Below are 26,410 nucleotides of genomic sequence, written 5' to 3'. Positions count from 1 at the left end.
TGATAAAGATATGTTGCGGAAAATATGTAATACTGGCAATCACACAAAGATAAACAAAGACTATTGCAGAATTGTGAATTAATTTATCAATAGTATGACTTGCCATCAGTCTCAAACCTACACTCAACCTTTTCCAACACCCGCTACTTCATTTTCCATTGTAACAAATTGACCTATGATTCATCCATAAAAATGACCAAGCATCCAAAATCTACCGTATACACAAGCAGACTCTCTTAGAATCAGCTGATGGAAACAAATTGGTCTTACAGAAAGTTAATTACAGCTCTGAGCTAGGATTTGTATTTACTTAAACATGGTCTTTTTTCTTTTGTATTAGAGAAAAGAGAATCCATGTATGCTTCTTGATCTTCACTATACTTCAAATTTATTTAGGAAAAGGTAGCCTGCAAGACAGAGAAAGATGCACTAACGCAAAGAGTTTCTCTATAGTAGCAGCATGCATTTATCGGCATGCAGTCCATGATGATAGTTAAGTTGCTACACAAACAGAAAAATTGCTCATTGATGAGTTCAAAGTGACATCAACCTGTGGTTGCAGCCATTAATTTCACCAACAAATTTATCTTTCAGTACCAGATAAGCCCATATAGAACTGAAAATTAGAATATAGTACATATTGTAATGCTAAATCCAGAGAAATAACTAAACCTAAGGACAAATTTATCCACCTGGTCAAGTTCCTCTATCGAAACTACAACTATATGCTATAAGGCCCCTAAATATTGAGGTTCGATGTAAATATCCTTTGATTGAATCCTGAATATATTGTTTCATACCTCATTCAGAAAACTCAAAATTTTAAGAATTTCACAAACTTATCCCAACTTGAGAGATATGTCTAAGCTGTCATTGTCTTGAGGATCAGATGACCTGCAAATATTGGTGATTGACTCAGATGATTGACCTTGATCAAGTACATGTTTTTGAGTGCTAAACAGATTCCCTATTTGTGGAAGAGACATTTTTTATAACTGAGATAGGAAGAGAGGAGGAAGAATTTTTTCTTAAAAAAGAAAGACCTATTACCTATTTTAATCGTTGGTTTTCTTCCATCAGTTGGGCTCCCTGCATTAAAAGTATAAGATGAACAGAGAGCCATTACAAAGACTTCTTAGCCTTAAACACAAAATATAATTTAATTAATTTGGTATATTTACCTAACTTGTTATATAAGAAATAGATGCGTTAGGAATTGGTACAGGTCAGGTGATAGGATAAACAATATAACATTCAGTTATGAATTTACGTTGACAATGGTTTCAACTATATGTTCAATGGTGCTTGTTAGTTGTTGATTAAAACTATTATAAATAAGTACACTATTATACACAAAATTCAATAATAAATATGTAGTTGTTTAAAACTTTCCACTGTTCACGTAGGCCTCTAAGACAAAACCACCTTAATTCCTTGAGTTCTATCAACTTCTCTTAGTTTCTTCTTTCCACTTAATATTTCAATATTTTACCATGATATCATTAAGGAGCGGATCATCACTAAAGTACGAAACTGTTATACATTGAAACCATATGAACTTTAGCTCAAGGGCACTGATCTTGTTCCGGAAATGTCTTGCAAACATTATAATAATTGTATGAAATGTCCTGCAAGGATTTAAAGTTTGGAACATGACCTTTTGCTGAAGGGCAGTGATGTCTTCCAGAAACCTTTCACCCTGCAAGACAACAGTTTCTTATATTAAGATAAAAGTACATAAATTTCAACACTCCATTAAAATGCCGGCAAACCAAAAAAAGAAAAGAAAAAAGAGAGACAAGCCTTTGTTTCTACAACACGGCTGAGGCCTACTTCAAGCTCTTTCTCTAGTTTCTGTAATTCTTCTATATCCATTCCAGGGAGCTCTTCTCCCCTAATCTTCCTGTGTTAGGTGTGAACATTTCTCAACACTAATTTATTGTGGTATGTATATGTCTTTACAGTAACAAGATGATAGTGATGTAGCTATAATACCTCAGTTCATGTGTCTTCTCCTCAATTTCCTTGCTCAACATGGCGTAGGAGGTACCGTTCTCAAGCTAATATAAACAATTGCCGTTCATGAAGATTTTTGAAATGTGATGTGTTACCGAGCACTTTTAATATAACAACGATTCTAAAATATGGAACTGTTGTGGGCCTGCGTGTGTGGCTTGAATTGCCAGAAGCCGAAGTCAATTACAATTAAACCAGAAGTCCCAGTCGGTCACAGCAGTTGAACAATACAATTGATACAAGGAATCCTATATTGCCGACTTGAGCATAGTAATATATAAGTGCTAGTGTGCGGCAATTATAAGAGACAATTCTTAAAACCTAGTAGCAGCCACATAAGAAGAAGAATAGAGTTTTCTTGTCTTGTGGGTGAGAGAGAGTTAGCGTGTACTGGAATTTGAGTTTCTAGAGAGTGTTATTGTGCACTATTGTTTCTCCCTATTTTTATAGTGAAATTTTTCCGTCGTCGCTATGAAGGTAGGCAATTTGCCGAACTACGTAAATTCTTGTGTTCTTTGTATATGCTTGTTATTTAATTTCTATTTATTTATTATTATTGATTTGAGTCCTGGGGTGCTATTTGCACAACAAGTGTTATCAGGGTCAGGTTGGGATTTAATCCTTAGAATATAGTAAAGATGTCAAGCACAAAGTATAACGTAGAGAAGTTTTGTGGCAAGGGAAATTTTTCCCTTTGGCAATGGCAAATGAAGGATCTCCTAATTCAACAAAGAATTCATCTGGTGACTACGTTGATGTACGGGAAAGAGACTGTAGTACTCGATGAGGTGACTAGTACTCTCTTGTCACATGTAAAGATGAAGCAAGATGACGATTGTTCCCAGGCAGATGGACTTATTGTAAAGTCAGAGTCGAGTAATTGGCATAGAAGTGAGTCAAAATCCAACGGGAACAAATCTTAGTCTAGATCACGTACAAAGAAAGATATAGAGTGTTTTTATTGTCACAAGAAAAGGCACAACAAGAATCAATATAAAGAGTTGAAAGAGCATTTAGAGAAGAAGAGGAATGGAAAGAAGCCCCTAGAATCAGCTAGTGTTGTCGAAGAAACGTCAAATGAAAGTGACATTGGTGCAGATTTACTTTCAGTCTCATTTAAGTAATAATGTTCTATGGGAATCTTGGGTTTTAGATTCAGCATGCTTGTATCATATGACTCCAAAGAAAGATTGATTTGACACGTATAAGCCTTACAATAGTGGTATGGTCCAAATGAGTAGGGATGCTACATGCTCGATTATTGGGATTGGTATCGTGAAGATCAAGATGTTTGATGGAGTTGTAAGAGTTCTTAGTACTGTCAGACATATTCTAGATCTTAGGAAGAATTTAGTTTCTTTAGGAGTATTGGACGATTTGGGGTATTCATACTCATCAAATGGTGGAATCATAAAGATTACCAAATGTGCTTTGATGGTGATGAAGGGATAAAAAGTAAGCACGCTTTATAGATTGATTGGGAACACAGTTGTAGGAAAAGTTGCAGTCACCACTCCGGTAGAGTCCAGCACAAATGACACAAAATTATGGCATATGCGACTTGGCCATATTGGCGAACACGGTATGTTAGAGCTACACAAGAGAAATTTATTGAAGAGGGTGAAGACATGCAAGTTAGACTTCTGCAAGTATTGTGTGTATAGGAAGTAGCATAGAGTTAGTTTCAAGATAGACTCTCATACAAGTAAAGGTGTTCTTGATACAAGTAAAGGTGTTCTTGACTATGTTCATTTAGATATTTGGTTTCCAGTTCAGTTTCTTCTCATAGTGGTGCTTAGTACTTTGTTAGTTTCATTGATGGCTACTCTAGAAAGGTATGGATTTATTTTATGAAGCATAAGTCTAATGTGTTTGGCATATTTAAAAAGTGGAAAGCACAAATTGAAAATCAGACTGGCAAGAAAATAAAATACTTTAAAATAGATAATGGACTAGAGTATAGAGATATAGAATTCATAAGATTTTGTGAATTAGAAGATATTACTCGTCACTTCATAGTTAAAGGAACTCCATAGCGGAATGGGGTTGCAAAGAGAATGAATTGAACCTTAGCAGAAAGAGCCAGATGCATGAGATTGAATATGGTCTCCTAAGGTGTTCTTAGCAAAGACAATTTACACAACAAGCTTTAGTATTAATAGATCTCCATCATCAACCATTGATTTCAAGATTCCAAAAGAGGTGTGGTCAGGTGGGCCAGTTAATTATTCGAGTCTAAAATTCTTTGGCTGTCCAACTTATGTGCATGTGCAGAGTGAAAAGCGTTATAAATTGGATTTGAAGTCAAGAAAATGCACATTTCTTGGTTTTGAAAAAGGTGTTAAAGGCTACAGGCTTTAAAATTCAATTTCAAAGAAAACAGTAACCAGCAAAAATGTCATATTTGATGAAGGTTTTATGTTAAGACTGAATAAAGTAGAGACATGATGATAGTTCACAGGAGAAATTAACTGTTGAGGTGGAGTTTGACTAGAATAGTTCACCCGGTGATAGGGATAATGATAATGATATTGATCCATAGTAGCAACAATAAGAGCCTTATTCAATTGCTAAAGGTAGAGAGAAGCAAGTTCACAAAGCACCACAGAGATATGACTTTGAAGATATGGTTAGCTTTGCTTTCATAAACAATAGTGGAGATCCATCGTCTTATATAGGGATGTAGAAGTGATGGGGTCATTATAGAAGAATAAGACTTGGGAATTAGTGAAATTTTCCAAGGGAAAGAAAGGCTATTGGTTGCAAGTGGGTATACCAGAAGAAAAAAGCATTATCAGAAAATGAAGGTGAAAAATTCAAGGCATCGTTAGTAGCTAAGGATTACTCACAGAAAGAGGAATAGAATGCCTCTAGTAACACAAATTAGGGTGTTTTATGGTCTAGTACCCTCCATATGATTTCTTTTCCTATCTATATGCATAGTAGTCTCCAAGGTAATTCAGAATTTCATTAATATAAATTTCAAAAAGTTTTTTCTCCGTTCCTTTTGGTGCACTTCAAATTTCTCCTTGTGAATTAAAGGAACCTCTTATGGATTCAAGAGTTATTATCTCAAAGTAGACATAATCTGTTTCTTATGACTTTCCACCTCACTTATTTACCTAACTAAAAAACTTTAAAACATCCTACCTGTAGCTCAAGAGATAGTTGGTCCATTTTGCCAAGATTCTCTAGACGTAGATTATGCCTTTTAATTACTTGCTGCATACTTCAGACAACAAAAGGATAACACATTCAATTCTTTTATCTCTATCTCATTTTAATAAATTGAAAGTGCAGATGAACTTATAAACTATTAGTATGTATTTCTGACTCAAATCTAAGGAAATAAAACTTGTGCTGGTGACTGAAGAATTAATTATTTATCTCATGCTAGCAAACTGCATATCTACCATTGTCTGCAGGCCAATGGTAGATTCATCCTTAGAAGAATGCTTTCTAGTTGGATATCTTGGGAACTTTTGCCTAGAGTTGATAGTCCTTTCAAAGTACTTCAATGTTTTAGCAAAAATATATACAAACCATATAAAGTCTGGTGAATAGGTCTTGTCAGCTGTTTTTAAAATATTTGGTCAAACCTTTACTTTGCATATTTTTCCTTGAAATGTAAGCAATTTCTTATGCATGGAGAGTTTTTCCAAGTAAATCCTATTTAAGTCCTAGATCATGTATGAAATTAAAAGAGAGTATTATTTTGAATTGAAAATTGGCCTTTGGCTTTTCTTATATCTCTTTGCAGCAAACCTTCTACCTAAGAAAAGTTTTGTAGACAACTTATCCGAAAATACCTAACAACACAGGATAAACAAAGCCCTTCCTGCTCATTGTTTATCAAAAAAATTGCATCAGTGATAAAATTTCTCTATATGAACAATCAATACCCAAGACTATTGTTTAAGTAAACATTCAAAGAAATATCCAATTTTTTCATAAGATTTAATGAATGCAGGAGAAACTTTAAGATTGTGAACTAAATCAGGGACGGAACCAGGACTTAGAGTTAAGGGGGCGGGTCTATTGTTGGCTATGTGCGGCGGCTTCGACCTCTGGCTCTTCTACTACTTAGCCATTGGAGAGTTTTTTTTTTTTTTTTTTTAATTTTTTTTAATTTTTATCTGTTCTGGTGGGTGTGACCTTGATGTTGCTATTAGGTAAGGACAAAATAATTTTATTTAAAATTTTTTAATGGGCTGGGTTTTTTGTGTTGGGTAAAATTGGTTAATTGGGCCTATTTTGTTTTAGATTTTAGATCTATTGATTTTTTTTTTTTTTATGGTTTTTACGAGGAGGAATGCTAGAACTACAAACTTGTTTACAAATTGTTGATCTAGTGAGTAGTTATTGATAAGTCAAAAAGTGGTGTAAGCGGTGGGTCAAGTGCGAACCAATATGAATTTTCTACCTCCATAGTTTGTAAAAATGTTGTATAAAAGTTTGTGGCAATAGCATTACTTAAAATAATTAATGATATTATTAAAGGGGGGCAAAGTGTAATTTTATAGAACAAAATTGCTAAAACTAGTACCCGAGTCTATACTAATATTTAAAAAAAAAAAAAATTGGGGGTGGGGTAATGCCCCCCATGTCAAAGCTTGCCTCTATCCCTGAACCAAATCTTCTAATTTTCTATTCCATATTAATTTTTATATTCTCTCTTCCTTCTTTTCCCCCTAAAATCAATATCTATTGATCTCTTCTCACATTTCTTGCTATTCTCTAAATGTGTTATTTTTTCCTTCTTTATGGGTACTACGAATGGAAATTCTAAAGTGGAGTTTAAAGTTAATTCTATTTCCCCCAATTTGAATGAACAATACTAACAAATTATTATTATTTTTTTTTTTTTGAGAACCTAACAAAATAAAGTTTCTTACTCCCTAATGTTGCACGTTTCATAATAGGTAATGCACACATTAGAGCGTGATGGAGCACCAATTTACAAAATAATGGAGCACCCCTGTATGATTTCATATAAGATGACTTGAAATTTATGTGGCACAAAAAATTTGAATTGATTTCAAGCAAAAAATAATTATTTTATTCTATCATTAAACCCTAAAAGACTCTCAAAAATAATAATTAAAGCCTAAATAAAATTAAAATGAAATTAAAAAAATAGAGATACTTTCATTAGGACATCCTTTCAAGTATGATGTTTAGGCATATCTAATGCTATTGTTATAGGCTCTTAAAATTGTAGGTAACTTTTTTTCTTTTTTTCTTTTTGAGAGGAAAATTTGTGGGTTGCTTATATACCAGTAACCCAACTTTTAGTGACTTTGGATTTTGGTATATATTTTAGGTAATAATGCAAATCTTCCCTTACCATCTTTTAAAAAATTATAATTTTTTTTAATAGTTTTTTTCCAAATATGAAATTTAATAATCTAGATAATTATTAATATGAATTTGTTATGATCATGCATGTATATAAAACAATTTATTCTATCATTTAAAGAAAATATAATGTGGCATGATTCTAATGAAGGATTTTAATGTAGAATAGAATTTAAAATCAATTAAAAATATAAATTACAATAATGACATTAAAATTGTAAGGACAGAAAAACTTATTGATAAAATTTTATGAGGTCAACTAAAAGTTAAATTCTTCTAAAATGCACATCAAAATATGATATTTTTTCCCCTCTTTTATTTTCTATTTATAGTGTAAATATGAAATATGAATATTATGATTGTTATTAACAAGAAATTATTATGATTTTGTTTGTGTATAGAACTATATTCTAGCATTACATATTTATTATAATTATATTTGTATTGGAACTTAATATTCTATCATTTAAAAACAATGACAAAATTTGGTTACAAACTTAGTTGCATCCTTATGCTTCAACTTCCTCCAAGACACTAACATGTGTTATTGTTTGCATATGACTCACTTAACCACACTTAACCCAACCAATACTTGTCATGTGCATTGCACACATGCATATTAGCTTCTTAGAAGAGGTTGAAAACTAAGGGTGCAACTAAATTTGTAGTCAAACTTTGTCCTAAAGAGAATATGATTACAAAATATAATTTAAATTTAATCAGAAATCTATATTAAAATAATAACATACAAAATTGTACGGTCTCAAAAACTTAATGGCACAATATTACAAAGTCAACTAAAAGTCAAATTTTGGTTTTATATATATAATAGATTTTTAAAACCTATAACAAAATATGTTTTTTTCCCTTTCTTTTATTTTTTTTTAATAATATAAAATTTGACAATTATGGTAATTATTAATAAGCATGGCCAACAATCTTTTTGTTTTTATGTATGGCCAAATTGGTCATTTAACTAACTAATGTCCATATAAAAGGGGAAGATGTGTATGTGACTTCGGGACGAAGATAATGGCAAAGAGTTCGTTGATAATGTCGGTTAACCCGTATATAATGATATTGTGGTTATGCAAAGTTGGGAGATTGAATTGAAGAAGGTGAGTGATCCATCGAATACTTGTCATTCCAAAAAATGACTCAAACGAGGGTTGACCTAGTCATAGCATCTTCAAGTGCACATGCAAGTCCAAAGTTAGGGTATATTCCATTAACATTGATGGAAAAGTTTTTGAGAACATCGTTTCACAAGAAATGGTGGACAAGATTAAGTTGAAGATTGAACCCAATGTAAAGCCTTAACAAATAGTATGGTTTAAGAAAGGAACAGAGGTAAAGGTAACTAGAAGATATATTATTTCTTTTGAAATGGGAAATAATTGTAAAGATGAAATTTGGTGTGATATTGTTTCCATGGATGTTAGTCATTACCTCCTTTGGTGTAGCATTGGCAATATGATGGGCATGGTATCCATGGTGGCCATAGAAACACATATACCTTTAAAATTAGAAAATTTGAATTTGTCCTTTTGCCAATTAAGAAGGAAAGAGCTCCTAAATCTTTCAAAGAGGAGGGTAGTAATTTTATTATTTTTTCCAATCGTAATATAAGATAAAAGTACTAGAGTGGTGTACATGTGGTGGCTAAAGAAACAAAGGAAGCTTCTTAGTGTACTCTATAGCCTACCTAACAAAGTGGTAGGAGTTTTGCTAGTTGCTGATGATGGCATGAGGAATTGGAGTGCTTGGACAACATCACGCCAGTCACTTGGCTCAATGTTTTCTCAAGATACTAATGGCTCCTTATGCCTATCTAGTGAAGCTCCTAAGTATTCTTTGAGGGAGACAAGTTAAGTCTCCCTGCTTGATTCAGAATGATGAGCATGAGAAAGGGCAGCATGTGGAGGCACCTTGCTCCACATGATGCCCCAAAGCCATGGCAGGGGTGAGCCATGTTGGGTAAAGATGGTTTGGTGATGATGGGCAGCAGTAGGTGGTGTTGACCCTAGGCAATGGTTCATGGCATTGTGGCTTGGTGGATGGTTGTTTTGTGTGCGGGCTTGGTGGCTTATGTGTGAGGTAGTGCTAGGCTACTGTGATGATATTAGACTGTGCAAGGCATTGGGTTGGTTAGTGTTGGCAGAATGCGTGCACTTGTGTGAGTGGGCTAATAGCAGTTACTTGGTGAGCTGCACATGGACATGCTGTGTGGGCTGTGATGCTGATGAGAAGGGCTTAGGTAGGGGCCAAGCTTTTAAAACGTGATGGGATAATCATGTGTGGGCTGCTGGAGCATGGGCAGAGGCCTCATGATGTGTTGAGTGATGGGCCGGCACGTGCAGAGTGTGCAACAGCAGTTACCAGCAGTTACCAAGTAGTTCCTAGCTTGCGAATGTTCAAACCTGCTGTGTAGAGGCTGGAAACGTGGAGCAGACCAAGACAATATCAGTTGTAGCTGTCCTAAGTCATACCACATGTGGCAGTAAGTCGTGGAGAGGGGGCAGTTACTTGGTAGTAACTGCCATGACAGTTATTTCTATGCATATAGCCTAGGCTGTTGGGGTTGTCAACAGCAAAGAGTGTATTTGCCTTAGAGAATTTCGTGTGTATTCTCCAGGCTTCCTTTGTACTTGAATATTGAGTAATAAAGGTTGGGATTGGTGCTCTGTAAATACTTTGTGTGTGTGTGTGTGTGTGTGTGTGTATTTCCTCAAAAATTCTACTCTGAGTGTTCCTACAGTGTGTGTGAGTAGTGTATTGGCTGAAACTAAGTGAGGAACTTAGTGCCATCACAGGCAAAAAATTTAAAAGAAAAAATTGACCTTGTGACAATTGGTATCAGAGCTTGGTTGTCATGTCTTTAAACACCAAGGCAAGGGTGATTGTCTTGGAGAACATACTCGGAGTTCCTAGAGAGGGGGAACAACTTTTTGTGTGTGACAAATTGGATGTGTCACTGTAGAAACTACTATGGTGAGGAATGATCTTGCAGAACAAAGGGACATTGTTTTCACTCGTGTTGAAGAGTTGGCTGTTGCACTGGATGTCTAGAATCAGGCAGCAAGGGAGACCCAACGCCAATTGGAAGCAAAAATTGTTATGTTGAAGAGAGTAATGAGTGGCCTGCCTAGGGAGGGGGAAGTGGCCACCAAAGTGAAGGTGCCTGAACTAAAGCCCTTTAATGGTGCCAGAAATGCCAAGGATTTGGAGAATATCCTGTGGGATATGGAGCAATATTTTAAGGCTGCCAGGGTACCTAGTCAAGAGATGGTGACAATTACTAGCATGTATCTTTTAGGAGATGCCAAGTTGTGGTGGAGGACCCGTGTGGAAGATGATTTAGATGCTGGTAGAGGGAAAATTGACTCATGGGAAGCCTTAAAGAAGGAATTGAAGGACCAATTCTTGCCTACCAACACTGCCTGGGTTGCAAGAGACGCTTTGAAGAAAATGAAATAGACTGGTACAGTGAGAGAATATGTCAAGATGTTTAAGGACCAATACTTGTGTTGGGTATTTATGGACTGAAGTTTAAGGTAGGCGAGTGGACGGGAAAGGTGAATTTCCTAGTCATGGAGTCGGATGATTTCGATGTAATTCTGGGTGATGAGTTCCTAGTGGCTGCTAAGGCTGTTTTGTTGCCTTTCATTGGAGTGTTGCTAATCCTTGATGAGAAGCAACCTTGGGCACAGATGGAGTTAAAGAGGCAGGCTGTTAGGAACCTAGAGAGGTTCCTAATGGGGATGGGTATAAATTGTGGGGGTATTAATGGACATTGTAGAGAAATTGACTCAATTTGAGGTAGTCACCCTCCATAGAGAAAAAGAGATTAAGAGAGAGAGAGAGAGAGATGCACTAATGCACTAAGAAGTTGATTTATTTTTCAATTGTTATCTCATGTTGGATTATAATCATGTATTTATAGGGGACTAGCTCTAATCTCATTGGCCCATATGGCCTAATCCTATTGTAACTATTATTCTCCATGTGCATTAATAATTCCAACATGTGTTAAATGTGATTAACATGCTTAGAATTATAACTAACTAACTAACTAACTAAATCTCAATACAACAATTATTATCCATATGTTTATAGCATTCCTAAAATTTCCCTCCTCTTGAAAACACCTTGCCCACAAGGTGTTGTGAAATAGCATCTTCATCAAAGGAGATCTTCCAATGGACCAATAGAGTAGTGACGTTTTGATCACCATATTCATGCATTTCTCTTTGACAAGCAATCTCGTGCACACGAAGGTTTCTTCTTCATAGATCTTCAAACTTTGCTTGAATTCTTGAGCCTTCAATGGTTCTTCAATCTTCAAGGTCTCATTGGTTCTTTGAACATTGAGATGTTCTTGTATCCTTAAGACCTCATTTAATTCTAGAACCATTAAAATTGTTGGCGCTTGTATCTTGGATTCTTGGATCACCGACACTTGGATTGCCAATTCTTGAATCATAGACTCTTGAATGGAAGCCTCCGTTGGTGCATCAAGAATTGGTTCTTGGAAAATCATCATCTTCTTTATTTGTTGGTTCTTTGGACTGAACTTCAAAGGTTGCATCTTCATGTATATCATCATCCCCTTTGACACAAAAATTAACATTCCGACTTGCAACAACAGTAGTAGATTCTTGGAATTTGATTTGTTCTTCGAATTTCATTGAATCAAGAGATTGTAAGTCCTCTTTCGTCATGATCTCAAGATTGCACTCAAGATCCTCTTGCAATCTTGAGAGCTCTTCTTTCATGGCCATGTTGGATTCATCCAAGGCCTTGAACTTCTCTAAAATGGCATTGTGAGATTCGTACAAAGTCTTGAAATTCTTTGAAACTTCATTCACCATTTTAAAGATTTCTTGTCGGTCATATTCACTTGTATCAAGATCGACGGCTCTGATACCAAATGTTAGGAACCTAGATATTCCTAATGGGGATGGGTATAAATTGTAGGGGTATTGATGGGCATTGTAGAGAAATTGACTTAATTCGAGGTAATCACCCTCCATAGAGAAAAAGAGATTAAGAGAGAGAGAAAGAGATGCACTAATGCACTAAGAAGTTAGTTTATTCTTCAATTGATATCTCATGTTGGATTACAATCATATATCTATAGGAGACTAGCTCTAATCTCATTGGCTCACATGGCCTTATCCTATTGTAACTATTATTCCCCATGTGCATTAATAATTCCAACATGTGCTAAATGTGATTAACATTGGTTCTATTATTTTTCATATGTATTAATAATTTCAACATGTGCTAAATGTGACTAACATGCTTGAAATTGTAACTAACTAACTAACTAACTAACTAAATCTCAATACAACAATGCTTATAGCATTCCTAACAAGGTTGTGTGTGATCTGCCTACTGCTATGTTTGCTACAGATGCCTTAGTGGACTACAAGTTCAGTAAGCTAAGTGGGGAAGAAGAAAAACGTAAGTCCAAGGACAAAGGCAAAGACAAGCAAAAGAAGGATGGCAAGAAGAAGGACAAGCAGAAGAAAAATTGGGGTACTAAGAGCAAGGGAGAGAGTTCTACCTCTCAACCAAGCAAAGAACAGCCTAAGCTTAATGATGGCTGCTTCATTTGCAATGGCCCTCATCGTGCAAGAGACTGTCCAAAGCGTGAGAAGTTTAATGCCATGATTGCTGAAGATGGTAGTGGGCAGTCTGATGAAGAAGTTCCCAGCAGAGTGAACCCTTTGCAGTTGCTGAATGCACTACGTGCAAAAGGCACTTCTAGGGGTCTGTCTTATGTTCAAGTGGAGATGAACGAAAATGGGGCTGAGGGTATGCTTGATTCTGGTGCTACCCATAATTTTGTTGCTGATCGAATGGTTCAAAGGCTTGGTCTGAAAGTGAGCAAGTGCCCAAGTAAGATCAAGGCAGTAAACTTAGAGGCAAAACCTGTGTTGGGTATTGCTTATGGAGTGAAATTTAAGGTGGGCGAGTGGACAAGAAAGGTGAATTTTCTAGTCATGGAGTTAGATGATTTCGATGTAATTCTGGGTGATGAGTTCCTAGTAGCTGCTAAGGCTGCTTTGCTGCCTTTCATTAAAGTGTTGCTGATCCTTGATGAGAAGCAGCCCTGCTATGTTCCTGTGAGGCGTGGAGCAGGAAATAGCAAGATTAGCAAGGGGAAAGAACCAATGGTTTCAGCCATGCAGGTTAAGCATGGGCTGAAGAAGGGTGAGATGACTTACTTGGCTACACTAATTGAGATGAAGCAAGAAAAGTATGCAGAAGTTCCAGATGCTGTGGTTGGACTGTTGGGGGAGTTTACTGATGTGATGCCTCCAAAATTGCCAAAAACCCTTCCACCAAGGCGTGCTGTTGATCATAGGATTGAGTTGGTTCCTGGATCAAACCCTCCTTCGAAGGCCCCATATAGAATGTCCCCAATGGAGTTGGCTGAGATGAGGGAGCAGTTGACAGAGCTGCTAGATGCAGGCTACATTCAACCCTCCAAGGCTCCTTATGGTGCTCCTGTTCTGTTTTAGAAGAAGCAGGATGGCTCATTGCGGTTGCGTGTGGATTACAGAGCCTTGAACAAGGTGATTGTGAAGAACAAGTATCCAGTCCCTTTGATTCAAGACCTCTTTGGCAGATTGAACAAAGCTATCTAATTCACAAAGCTGGACTTGAGATCAGGCTATTGGCAAGTGAGGATTGCTGAAGGGGATGAGCCTAAGACTACTTGTGTGGCTCGGTATGGTTCTTATGAGTTTTTAGTTATGCCTTTCGGTTTAACCAATACCCCTGCTACATTCTGTAATTTGATGAATGATGTCTTCTATGAGTTTATGGATCGCTTTGTTGTGGTTTACCTAGATGACATAGTAATATATAGTGAATCCTTGGAGGATCACTTGGAACACCTTAGGAAGGTGCTGTCCAAATTGAGAGAACACCAATTGTTTGTTAAGAAAGAGAAGTGTGAGTTTGCCCAGCAAGAGATTCTGTTTCTAGGGCATAGGGTAAGCAAAGGTTTGGTTATGATGGATGAGAAGAAGGTGCAGGCTATCCTTGATTGGCCTCCACTAAGCAAGGTTGCTGAGTGGCAGTCTTTCCTTGGATTGGCTAACTATTACAGGAAGTTTATTCAAGGGTATTCGAAGAAGGTGGCTCCTCTCACAGATTTGCTGAAGAAGGACAAGAAATGGTTATGGACAAATGCATGTCAAGAAGCTTTTGACAAACTGAAGCTTGCTGTATCGAGTGAGCCTGTGCTGCGTCTGCCAGATTTTGGGTTGCCCTTTGAGGTCCATACAGATGCTTCTAACAAAGCAATTGGTGGGGTGCTGGTACAAGAAAAACATCTTGTTGCTTATGAGAGCAGGATTTTGAATGAGGCAGAACAGAAGTGTTCAGCTTATGAGAAAGAGATGATTGCAGTGGTGCACTGTTTGTTAGCATGGCGTGTATATCTGCTAGGGCCTAAGTTTGTGGTGAGAACAGACAATGTGGCTAACACCTTTAACACACAGAAGTTGTCACCCAAGCAGGCTAGGTGGCAGGACTTGCTACAGGAGTATGACATTGTGTGGGAGCACAAACTAGGAAAGCATAATGAAGTAGCAGATGCCCTGAGTAGCAAACAGGTGCAAGAATATGTGGCTGCCCTGACTAGAGTGGAGTCAGACTTTGTGGATAGGATCAAAGACAGTGCTAAGCTTGATGCTACCTATCAGAAGCTGGTGCAGGATGTGATTGCAGGCCTAGTGAGGCGTTATTGGCTTAAGGATGGGTTGTTGTATGCTAAAGGTGGCAAGCTGTTTGTTCCAAGTGGGAAGATCCGAAGAGAGTTGCTGAAGAAGACTCATGATCCATAGTGGGCAAGACATCCGGGTAGAGAAAGAATGTATGCATTACTGTCCCGTTCTTACTATTGGCCTATACCAGAAAGTCCATGGGTTTCTATTTCAATGGATTTTGTTACTGGTTTGCCAAAAGTTAAGGGCATGGGTTCAGTATTTGGGGTGGTTGATTGATTCTCAAAGTATGCTGTTTTTATGACTACACCGAGTACATGTACAACTGAGGTAGCTGCTGATTTGTTCTATAAGAATGTGGTGAAATACTTTGGGTTACCTGAAGACATTGTAAGTGACAAAGACTCTAGATTTACTGGTCGATTTTGGACTGTTCTATTTGGTTTGATGGGTTCAGAGTTGAAGTTCTCTACTGCTAATCACCCACAAACAGATGGGCAAGTAGAAAGACTCAATGTTGTGTTGGAGGACTATTTGAGGCATTATGTGACTGCTAGCCAAAAGAATTGGTTAGATTTGTTGGATTCTACACAGTTTGCCTACAATCTACATAAGTCCTCATCAACTGGGATGAGTCCCTTTGAGTTGGCTATGGGACAGCAACCTCTCACACCTCATGAGATTGCTAAGCAGCGTTCAAGAGGCAAATGTCCTACAGCGTATAGATTTGCCATCCACAAGCAAGAGATGATGCAGAAGGCACAAGACAACTTGTTGAAAGCACAGAGGAGAATGAAGAAGTATGCTGACAAAGGGAGAAGGCCTCTTGGCTTCCAGTTTGGGGACAAGGTGCTGTTGAAATTGACTCCACAGATTTGGAGGAAGTTCAGAAGTGAAGCAATTCACTGAGGTTTAGTTCCTAAATATGATGGTCCATTCGAGGTTGCAAAGAGAGTTGGTGTTGTGGCTTACAAGTTGAAGCTGCTAGAAAGATTACAGATTCACCCAACAAAACATGTTAGCTTCTTGAAGCCTTATCATGGGGATGCAGAGGATCCTACAAGAAATGAGGCAAAGCGTGCCCCGCCTACTGTCATGGTTCAGTTTGATAAAGAAGTGGATAAAATTCTCGATAAGAAGGTGACAGGTTATCGAAAGGGAGGAAATATGATAACATACTACTTGGTGAAGTGGAAAGGGGCTGCTGAATTAGAGGCAAGTTGGGAGAAAGCATCTACATTGTGGCAGTTTGAGAAAGAGGTGAAGACATATGGGGATACCCTACCAATAAGGACGTCAACTTCTTCTGGTGGGGGTGGTTTGTTAGGAGCTTTGCAAGTTGCTGATGATGGCATGAGGAATTGGAGTGCTTGGACAACATCAGGCCAGTCACTTGACTCAATGTTTTCTCAAGACACCAATGGCTTCTCATGCCTATCTAGTGAAGCTCCTAAGTGCTCTTTGAGGGGGGACAAGCCCGGTCTCCCTGCTGGATTCAGAATAATGAGCATGAGGAGGGGCAGCATGTGGAGGCACCTTGCTTCATATGATGCCCCAAGGCCATGGTGGGCAGAGATGGTTTGGTGATGATGGGCAGCAGTATGTAGTGCTAACCCTAGGTGATGGTTCATGGCCTGGTGGCTTGGCGGATGGTTGCTTTGTGTGAGGTTTTGGTGGCTTGTGTGCAAGGCAATGCTAGGCTACTGTGATGATATTAGGTTGTGCAAGGCATTGAGCTGATTGGTGCTGGCAGAATGCATGGACTTGTGTGAGTGGACTGATAGCAGTTACTTGGTGCGCTGCATATGGAAGTGTTGTGTGGGCTGTGATGCTGATGAGAAGGGCTTGGGCAAGGGCCAAGCTTCTAAGACATGATGGGACAATCATGTGTGGGTTGCTGGAGCATGGGCAGAGGCCTCATGATGTGCTGAGTGATGGGCTGGCATGTGTAGAGTGTGCAGTAGCAATTACCAAACAGTTCCTAACTTGCTGGATGTTCAGACCTGCTGTGTAGGGGCTGCAAACGTGGAGAGCAGGTCAAGACAACATCAATTAGAGGTGTCCTAAGTCAGACCACATATGACAACAAGTCCTGGACAGAGGGCAATTACTTGGTAGTAACTGCTGTGATAGTTATTTTTGTGCATATAGCCTAGGCTGTTGGGGTTGTCAACAGCAGAGAGTGTATTTTCCTTAGAGAATTTCGTGTGTATTCTCCAGGCTTCCTTTGTACTTGAATATTGAGTAATAAAAGTTGGGGTTGGTGCCTTGTAAATACTGTGTGTTGTGTGTATTCTCTTAATAATTATGTTCTACGTTCCTGCAGTGTGTGTGAGTAGTGTATTGGCTGAGACTAAGTGAGGAACTTAATGCCATTATAGGCAGAAAATTTAAAAGACAAATTGACCATGTGATACAAAGTGCACTATTGAATCAACCTAAAGGAGCATGAAGAATTGAATAGGCAAGTTATGGTCCTCATGGAGATTTTGAAGAAGGGATATATTAGAGAAAACATGACTCCTTGTGTAGTACCGACCTTACTCATGCCAAAGGAGGATGGCACTTGATAGATGTGTTAATAGCCACATCATGAACCAAATTATGATCAAATTATCTAGTCATATTCCAAGAATTGATGTCTAAAAACATATTGAAGAGCGAGAGAATGCCTAAAGAACATTAGACTGAAGCTATTGATTATGCAGTCTATTTGTTCAATCATTTCTCAACTTCGTGTGTTTGGGAGCATAGCATATCCACATGTACTAGATTAGGAGAGGCCCAAGCTAGACAACAAGAGCGAAAATTATGTCTTCATTGGCTATGATCCAAGCTCTAAAGGTTATAAACTTAAAAATCTGAGCACTGGAAAATTAACTGTTAGTCGAGATGGGGAATTCGATGAAGAAGGTATGAGAAATGGGAGCACCCAAGAAGAAGAGAAGTATGCTTTCTTTCCTTTACTTGAGGAGGAAGAGCATTTGAATAAAGTTCAAGAAGAGCCTGATGCTCCACCTCCATCACCAAAATCTCCCATTTATGAAAGTCCATCCTTGTAAGCATCACTAGAAAGAAGTGACCAAGAAGAATGAGAAGTCTACATGATCTCTATGATTCAACGAAGAATATAGATGATCTAATGCTTTTTTATTTGTTTGCTGATTGTGAACCTACTAGAATTAAAGAAGTTATGCAAGATAAGAAATGGATAAATTCTTTGTAAGAAGAGATCAAGGTAATAAAGAAAAATGATACATGAGAACTAGCAACTCTTCCACACGGAAAGAAGGCAATTGGTGAAAAATGGATGTAAAAGATGAAGAATGATGCAAAAATGAGAGGTGGAGAGATACAAAGCAAGACTAGTGGTGAAAGGCTATAGCCAATAAAGTATTTATTATGATGAAGTATTTGCACCAATTGCTTATTTAGAAACTATACGTTTGTCAATTTCTTTAGCAGCTCAAAATAAATGGAGAATTTATCAAATGGATGTAAAATCTTTTTTTTTTTGAATGCTTATATTGAAGAAAAAGTTTTTATTGAGCAGCCTATAGGCTATGTTGTCAAAGGGCAGGAAAACAAAACTTTGTAGTTTAAGAAATCTCTATATATCTTGAAACAGGCACCTAGAGCTTGGAACAACCTAATTGGCAAATATTCTTAGGAGAAAAATTCTCTAAAAGCGCACATGAACATGCACTGTATTGTAAGGTGCATAAAAAATGGAGTTATCTTGATTGTTTGTTTGTACGTAAATGATTTAATTTTTATAAGAAACAATCCGAGTAAGTTTGAGGACTTCAAGAAAGCAATGACTAAGGAGTTCGAAATGTCAAATATTTGGCTTATGGCCTATTATCTAGGCATTGGGATGAAGCAAATGGAAGATGAGATATTCATTTCCGAAGAAGGATATGCTAACAAGATGTTAGGAACTAGTTGGTTCCTAAAGAGGATGGGTGGGAAGTGTTTGAGAATGGATGTGAATTGTTGGTGAATTGACTTAAAGGCATAGAGAAATATTAAGAGAAAAAGGAAATGCAATAAGGAAGAGTTAAGTGCTTACAATTCACATCCATTTTCATACATGGCTTTATCATAACTCATGGCTTTATCCTTTTGCTTACAAATTAAGCATGTGCTTTCACTAACTATGTGATTATAGTGTTACATGTGCCAATAGCTCTAACTAACTCTATCCTAATCCCAACATGTGTAACTAACTAACTAACTCTATACTATCTTGGGACTAACTTTCAATTGAATAGATGAAACTTCAAGAAATATTAGGATATTACAACAAATATGAGATTCCTAACATTCCCCTCCCTTTCAAAACAGCCCACAAGGTGTTGTTATGGTTGGCATCATCATCAAAGGAAATTTTCCAAAGGACTAGTATCTTAGTGACATCTTGATCACCATATTCATATACTTCTCTTTGACTAGTGGTCTCGTGTACTTTCAAAATCCGCTTAAATTCTTGATCCTTCAATGGTTCTTCGATCTTCAAGATCTTATTGGTTCTTTGGACCTTGGAATGTTCTTGGATCCTCGAGCCCTCATTTGATTCTTAAACCATTGGAATTGTTGTCTCTTGCATCTTTGATTCTTGAATCACTGACACCTGGATTTTCGGTTCTTGAATGGTGAACTCTTGAGTAGTAGCCTCTATTGGTGCATTAAGAATTGGTTCTTAGTCCTCCAGCATGAAATTCACAAGATTTTGGATCTTGGGTTCTTGGGTGATAATCTACCATTGATACATCAAGGATTGGTGTTCAAAACCGGTCTTGTAGGGCATATGAAATCCTTCCAATTTGTGCATAATCCCAATGCTTGTACATCTTGAAAATATTCCCACACCTCTCCTTACATGTAATAAGAGGCAATGAAAAACATGAGATGTAGTGGCATGTTTTCTAGAGCAAAGAATTCATAGAGCTTGAGAAGCCGCCAAAAAGGATCTCCACCTTTGAATGTAAAATCAATGAAAGCATGATGAGTTGCAAATTTGGTCAGTTCAAGATCAACGGCTCTGATACCATTTGTTAGGAACCCGATGGTTCTTAAGGGGGATGAGTGGGAAGTTCATGGAAATGGATACGAAATGTTGGTGAGTTTACTTAATTCAAGATAATCTCCCTCCATATAGAAATAATAAGAGAGAAAGAAAAGACTAAGTAAGAAATTGGTTTATTCTTTAAAATGTTACGAATTCTTTAACCCATACGATTATAGTGTTACATATGCCAAGAGATAACTCTATTCTAATCTTAACATGTGTAACTAACTAACTCAATCCTATCTTGGGACTAAATACTAATTGAAGGGATGGATCTATAAGAAGTATTAGGATATTAGAACAAATATGAGATTCCTAACATGAGATCCTCAAGAAATTTTAGATGTCAAATTACAAACTAGTTAGTACTCTGTGGAATGTGGAGTGAAGTTGTCAAAGCATGATGATAAAGAGAGGGTAAATCAAACATTCTTCAAGAGTTTGGTTGGAAGTCTGGGGTACCTAATATGCACAAGACCGAACATTCTATTTGGCATTGGACTTCTTAGTCGCATCATAGAAGTACCAACTATGACTCATTTGATAACGGCCAACATAATTCTTCGCCATATGAAAGGTGCACTAGATTTTGGACTATTGTATTCACCCTCAAAAGAGTTTAAACTTGTTGGCTATAGCGATAGTGACTGGGCAGGGCACACCGATTATAGAAATAGTGATAGTGGGTTTGAATTCTATATGGGTGATATTGCATTCGCATGGACATCCAAGAAGCAACCAATTGTGACTATATGTTGTTATTACATCTAGTGTTTGTCATGCAATGTGGCTTAGAAATTTATTGAAAGAGTTGCAAATGTTGCAAGAAAAAGCTATAAAGATATTTGTGGACAATAAGTTAATACTGGCTCTTCTAAAGAACCTAGTCTTTCATGACCGAAGCAAGCACATTGATACCTAGTATTGTTTTATTTCAGGATGTATTGCTAGAAAGGAAATTCCACTTGAGTTTGTGAAGTCACATGATTAGGGTGCAAATATCTTCACCAAGCCACTAAACTATGACAACTTCTACAAGATGCGAGCCTAATTTGTGGTGATCAAAAATTAAGTTTAAAAGGAGGTCTTGAAAGTTAAACTTGATTTATGTTATGAATATCTATTTTATTCATGAAATGAGTTAGTTGAATAGTTATAGATACATAAAATAAGGAGGCAAGTTTATGTAATGAATGTATAGAGAGTTTTTTTGGGAGTTATATAATAAACATAAGGAAATTTATGGTTGGACATGGAGTATATATACAATTATTTAAGAGTTTTCTTACTCTTCTTAAAGGAAGAGTTTTTTTTTTTTTTTTTTTTAAAGAAAACAAACATTAATGGCAGAGTTGAAGCAGCTAATTGAAGCTATACAATAAGCAAGTGCAACTCTAAAATTCAGGGAAAATAAGGAAGGAGATAACAATACCAAATTTTTCCACAAGATGGCCAATTCTCGGAGAAGGTATAACCATATTAGTATGTTGGAAGTGAATGGGGTTACCTATGAAGACGAATTCGAGATGGCTGACCAATCTGTACAGTTTTATAAAAATTTGTACAAGGAGACAGAGGAGTGGAGGCCTTTCGTGGAAGGATTGGAGTTTGTTCAGATAGAGGAGTTGGAGAGGGACTGGCTTGAACGGAGGTTTGAAAAGGAGGAGGTCCTTCGAGTTGTTAAAGAGATGGAAGGAGATAAAGCTCCAGGTCCTGATGGTTTCTCTCTGGCTTTTTATCACCAGTGTTGGGGAACTGTGGAAAGAGATGTCCTTGCTGTGTTTGAAGAGTTTTATCAACACAGTAAGTTTGAAAAATCTCTAAATGCAACATTCCTAGCCTTAATCCCTAAGAAGAATGGTGCTTCCAATATTCGAGATTTTAGACCTATTAGTTTGGTGGGGAGTGTCTACAAGATTTTGGCCAAGGTGCTGGCAAATCGCATGAAAGAGGTTTTGGATCAGTTGATATCTGAGTCTCAGAACAGTTTTGTGGGTGGTAGACAGATTCTTGATTCAGTTCTCATTGCTAATGAGTGTGTGGATAGTAGGGTGAAAAGTAAGTCTCCGGGGGTTATTTGCAAATTAGATATTGAGAAGGCGTATGATCATGTGAATTGGGAGACTCTTCTTGATTTGTTGAGGAGAATGGGATTTGGGGTGAGGTGGTGTAGGTGGATCCGCACTTGCATATCTACAGCCCAATTCTCGGTGTTGTTTAATGGGACCCCGGCTGATTTTTTTGGGAGTTCGAGGGGGTTGAGACAAGGGGACCCGCTGTCGCCCATGTTGTTTTTGATTTTGATGGAGGTTCTCAGTAAGATGCTGCAAAGAGCTGAAGGGGCTGGTTTAATTCGAGGTTTTAGGGCTCACGGTAGACAAAGGGGAGGGGTTTGTGTATCGCATCTATTGTTTGCGGATGACACGATTCTGTTTTGCGATGCTGATGAGGAGCAGATTCTTTATATTCGGATGCTTCTTCTTTGTTTTCAGGCAGTGACAGGTCTTAAGGTTAATGTGCTGAAAAGTGAGATGGTTCCTATTGGGGAGGTTCCTAATATCCATGTCTTAGCAGAGCTTTTGGGATGCCGGATTGGATCTTTGCCTATGACCTATCTTGGTATGCCTTTGGGGGCGTCCTTCAAGTCCCCTACTGTTTGGAATCCTATCTTGGAGAATTTTGAGCGTAAGTTGGCCGGTTGGAAGAAGTTGTACCTGTCAAAAGGTGGAAGACTAACGTTGCTTAAAAGCACTTTGTCTAGTCTTCCCACTTATTATCTGTCTCTTTTTACCATCCCTACGCATGTGGCCAATAAAATTGAGAGGTTGCAAAGGGATTTCTTGTGGGGGGACTCCAAGCCTCATTTGGTGGGATGGGACAAGGTGTGTGCACCTTTGAATAATGGTGGGTTAGGGGTAAGGAAATTAACTACCTTTAATAAAGCTTTACTAGGGAAGTGGTTATGGAGGTTTGGGATTGAGGAGACAAGGCTTTGGAGAAGGGTCATAGCCCTTAAGTTTGGGGAAGATTGGGGGGGATGGAAGTCCAAGCTAGGTAGAGGGGCGCATGGGTGTGGCTTGTGGAGAAGTATCCGCATGGGATGGGAGGATTTCAGCAAGAATACTTACTTTGAGGTAGGGGTGGGGGATAGAGTGAAGCTTTGGACTGACCATTGGTGTGGGGAGTCTCCTCTTCAGTTGTCTTTTCCGAGCGTGTATGGGATTGCATCAAATAAAGAGGCATCAGTGGCCTCTTCTCTTGAACGGTTAGGGATTGAGGAGCGGAGAAGCTGGAATGTTCGTTTTATTCGGAGTCCTAATGATTGGGAGATGCGTGAAGTGGATGACTTTCTTCGAACATTGGGCTCCAATCTTCCTCACACCGAAAATGTAGATCATATGCGATGGAAGTTGACAAAGAACGGGGTCTTTGATATTCGTTCGTTTTACAATAAGTTGAGAAGCTCCGCGCTTATTATCTTCCCTTGGAAAGGGGTTTGGAAGGTTAAGGCTCCTCGGCGTGTTTCTTTCTTTGTGTGGACTGCTGTTTGGGATAGGATCCTTACAGGGGATAATTTGAGGGGAAGAGGGTTGGATTTTGTCGATTGGTGTATCATGTGCCGCAGTAATGGGGAGACGGCGGATCATTTGTTTTTACATTGTGGAAAGGCTTCTAGACTGTGGAGTTTGGTTCTTAGATCTTTTGGGTTCTCCTGGGTCTTGCCTAGATCGATTGCGGATACTCTTTTCAGTTGGTGGAATTGGCTTGGAAAGCATTCGTCTAGCATTTGGAATTTAGCTCCTTTATGCTTGATGTGGTGTCTCTGGAGGGAACGCAATAGGAGGACGTTTGAGGACATGGAAAGCTCAGACGACCAGCTTTTGGCCTCTCTTAGTGGCACTCTATTCGATTGGTCTAGGGCTTGGGGACTCACCTCTAGTGATTCTCTCCCTATGTTTCTTAGTTCTCTTCTGTGTTCTTAGTTTATTTTTCTCTTTTTTCTTTTTTCTCTTTCTCTTCCCTGTGTACTTATCTCTCTGCCTTATGTTTTTTACATAAGGTAGTGTTTTTTGAATGCACATATTTTTACCTATCAAAAAAAATAGAGAATAATTAGCAATATTCAAAGAAAAAATAACCCGCTTATAGAACTTCAAAACAAGTAGCAGCTACACATATACGTTAAACCCTTAAAGGTAAGAATTGAAAACTGTTTATTTGGTTTACCAAAAAAAAAAAGAAAACTGTTTATTTGTCTTTCTTTTTTTCTTTTTTCCTTTCCCTTGCCCTTTTCTTTAGACAGAAACCATAAGATTTTGCAGTACTTTTTCATTTCTTCATTTGATGCTACATAGTACTATTTTTTAAACTATTTTCTCTTTATTTAATGCTACATAGTACTATTTTTTGAATCACTTATTTGGTTTGTTCAGTAAAGGATCTTTATTTTGAGCAGTTGCGTCTCTCACTCTCTCTCACACACACCTTAGAAATCATAAAATCATAGTGAATGCATGAACAAAACGATCAAGGAATGGACAATGACATATTTTTCTATAGATAGAAAAAGGGTTTTTCTCTAGTGAAATAAAAGAGAAAATAAAAAGGGTTTTTCTATAATTAGAAAGAAGTGCAAGAGAGATTGAAACCTTGTGCTGGCGTATTCAAAGAGCTTTCCTGTAGCAGAAAAGACCATGAGACCAGTTTCAGCATCGCAGAGAGTTGAGAGTTCGTAAGCTTTCTTACAAAGTCCTCTCCTCCTCTTTGAGAATGTCACCTGCCTTGCCGTCGTCCTTTTCCCAGATAATAGGTTATAGGTTATCAGACCCTTTACTTCAAAGTTCAAACCAAGTTATTAGAGCAACTTTGTATTCCAGAAATAGAAACTATTTACATACAAAGCTGACTGAGAGAGAGAGAGAGAGAGAGAGAAGAGAAGAGATATGTAGAGAATAGTAAAAAGATAAATAACTAAATGTTATGGGTTTCGGACTGGTAAAGACTACAGAGAAATGAAGTGAAATTTATAGATCGGTTTGGATATGGCTTATTTTGTTGAAATTGAAAATTAAAATTTGAAAACTGAAAACACTGCAACAAAATAATTTTTAAATATATATATAGTATCGTAGAACTAATTTTTAATGAAAAAATTACTAAAAAGTAAAATTTGTAGGTCCGATAAACAGTATAAGGTGCACTGTTCACAGTTGAGTATTATCTTTGATAGAAGTTTAACCAAGGTTTTCACCCCAAAAAAAAAAAAAAAAAATTTAAACAAAGTATCAGATAAAAAATATAACAAATCGAACTGCACTTGCTTTTTTTTTTTCTTTCTTTTTTTTTTTAATGGAAAAATAGAATATTTACCAAAAATATTATATCTAAAATATAACAAATCAAGCTGCACTTGCCTTTTCTTTTCTTTTCCATTTTCATGAAAAAAACTGTACTTGGCCGGTAAAGGACGGAAAAATAAAATCTGAGCAGCGGTGTACCCTACAGGCCTATACGGCCCACATAACTAACAAAACTTTTAACCAAAAAAAAAAACTAACAAAACTGTTGTTTCTCAACAAAAAAAAAAAATTTGTTGTGTGGTACGGAAGCACATTAGCTTAATTTTAACATTGAATTTATTATTCTCATACATTATATATTAAAGATATTTTCTTAATTCTTTTTAATGTTACATCGTAATTTAAAGATGAGAAAAACCATAATAAGAGTTAAATTATAATTTTTATCTATTCTTATTTTTGTTTCTAAATATATTATTTAAGTTCCTTTATTTACTCTTTTGCAAAAAAAATTCCTTTATTTTACATTTGAAAGTAGTTTTTCCGTCTATCTCCATCTGATTGTACCATTAAGTCATATTTCTCTCCAACAGAAAAATTACATCATTTTCTGCAAGAATTACATTGAAAACATATATAATTTAAATAACTGAATTATAAAAAAAAAATTAAATCTATAAGAACAAAATTGAAAACTAGTTAAGGTTAGATGATGCAATTTGTATTTAGTCTTTTAAAAACTTAGGTCAAGAGCCTTATGAGTAAGTAATATTAACCAATTCTTTCATAGAGGAGAATTTAAATTCAAATTATATATATATATATATATATATATATATATGGAGAGAGAGAGGGAGAGAGAGAGAAAGAGAGTTGGATTCAAGTTACATCTAGTGTAACTCTAAGCAATGTCACACCATCTA

General features: G+C 37.1%; 1 protein-coding gene across 4 annotated transcripts; it reads right to left on the bottom strand.

Annotated features, from left to right (window-relative positions):
* Nucleotides 1–255: 255 nt before the first annotated feature.
* Nucleotides 256–25,083, bottom strand: LOC142643060 (MADS-box protein JOINTLESS-like). 4 transcript variants are annotated; one of them, XM_075817595.1, is made up of 7 exons: nucleotides 24,837–25,083; nucleotides 5,167–5,245; nucleotides 1,996–2,060; nucleotides 1,804–1,903; nucleotides 1,658–1,699; nucleotides 1,051–1,089; nucleotides 256–894 (listed from the first exon to the last, which is right to left on the bottom strand). In XM_075817595.1, exons 1-6 carry the CDS (start codon nucleotides 24,881–24,883, stop codon nucleotides 1,051–1,053), a joined length of 372 nt encoding a protein of 123 aa, XP_075673710.1. In that variant the 5' UTR covers nucleotides 24,884–25,083; the 3' UTR covers nucleotides 256–894. The 4 variants fall into 4 exon arrangements, 1 of the variants encoding a protein (XP_075673710.1); XR_012845813.1 differs by having other exon boundaries at nucleotides 1,051–1,699; XR_012845814.1 differs by lacking the exon at nucleotides 5,167–5,245 and having other exon boundaries at nucleotides 1,051–1,699; nucleotides 1,996–2,173.
* Between the last annotated feature and the right edge of the window lie 1,327 nt (nucleotides 25,084–26,410).

The sequence above is a fragment of the Castanea sativa genome, chromosome 7 (assembly GCF_040712315.1).
Source record: "Castanea sativa cultivar Marrone di Chiusa Pesio chromosome 7, ASM4071231v1".
Taxonomy (NCBI): Eukaryota; Viridiplantae; Streptophyta; class Magnoliopsida; order Fagales; family Fagaceae; genus Castanea; species Castanea sativa.
Note: the sequence above shows the minus strand (reverse complement) of the source record. Positions and strands in the feature narration are given on the sequence as shown.

What these genes read in the sequence shown, in the direction of transcription:
- LOC142643060 (XM_075817595.1), bottom strand. Translation starts at nt 24,883, where the DNA reads ATGGTCTTTTCTGCTACAGGAAAGCTCTTTGAATACGCCAGCACAAG. An exon ending in GAGAAGACACATGAACTGAG is followed by an intron (nt 1,904 to 1,995) that starts GTATTATAGCTA and finishes CACCTAACACAG; the next exon opens with GAAGATTAGGGGAGAAGAGC. An exon ending in TCACTGCCCTTCAGCAAAAG is followed by an intron (nt 1,090 to 1,657) that starts GTCATGTTCCAA and finishes CTTTTAATGCAG; the next exon opens with GGAGCCCAACTGATGGAAGA.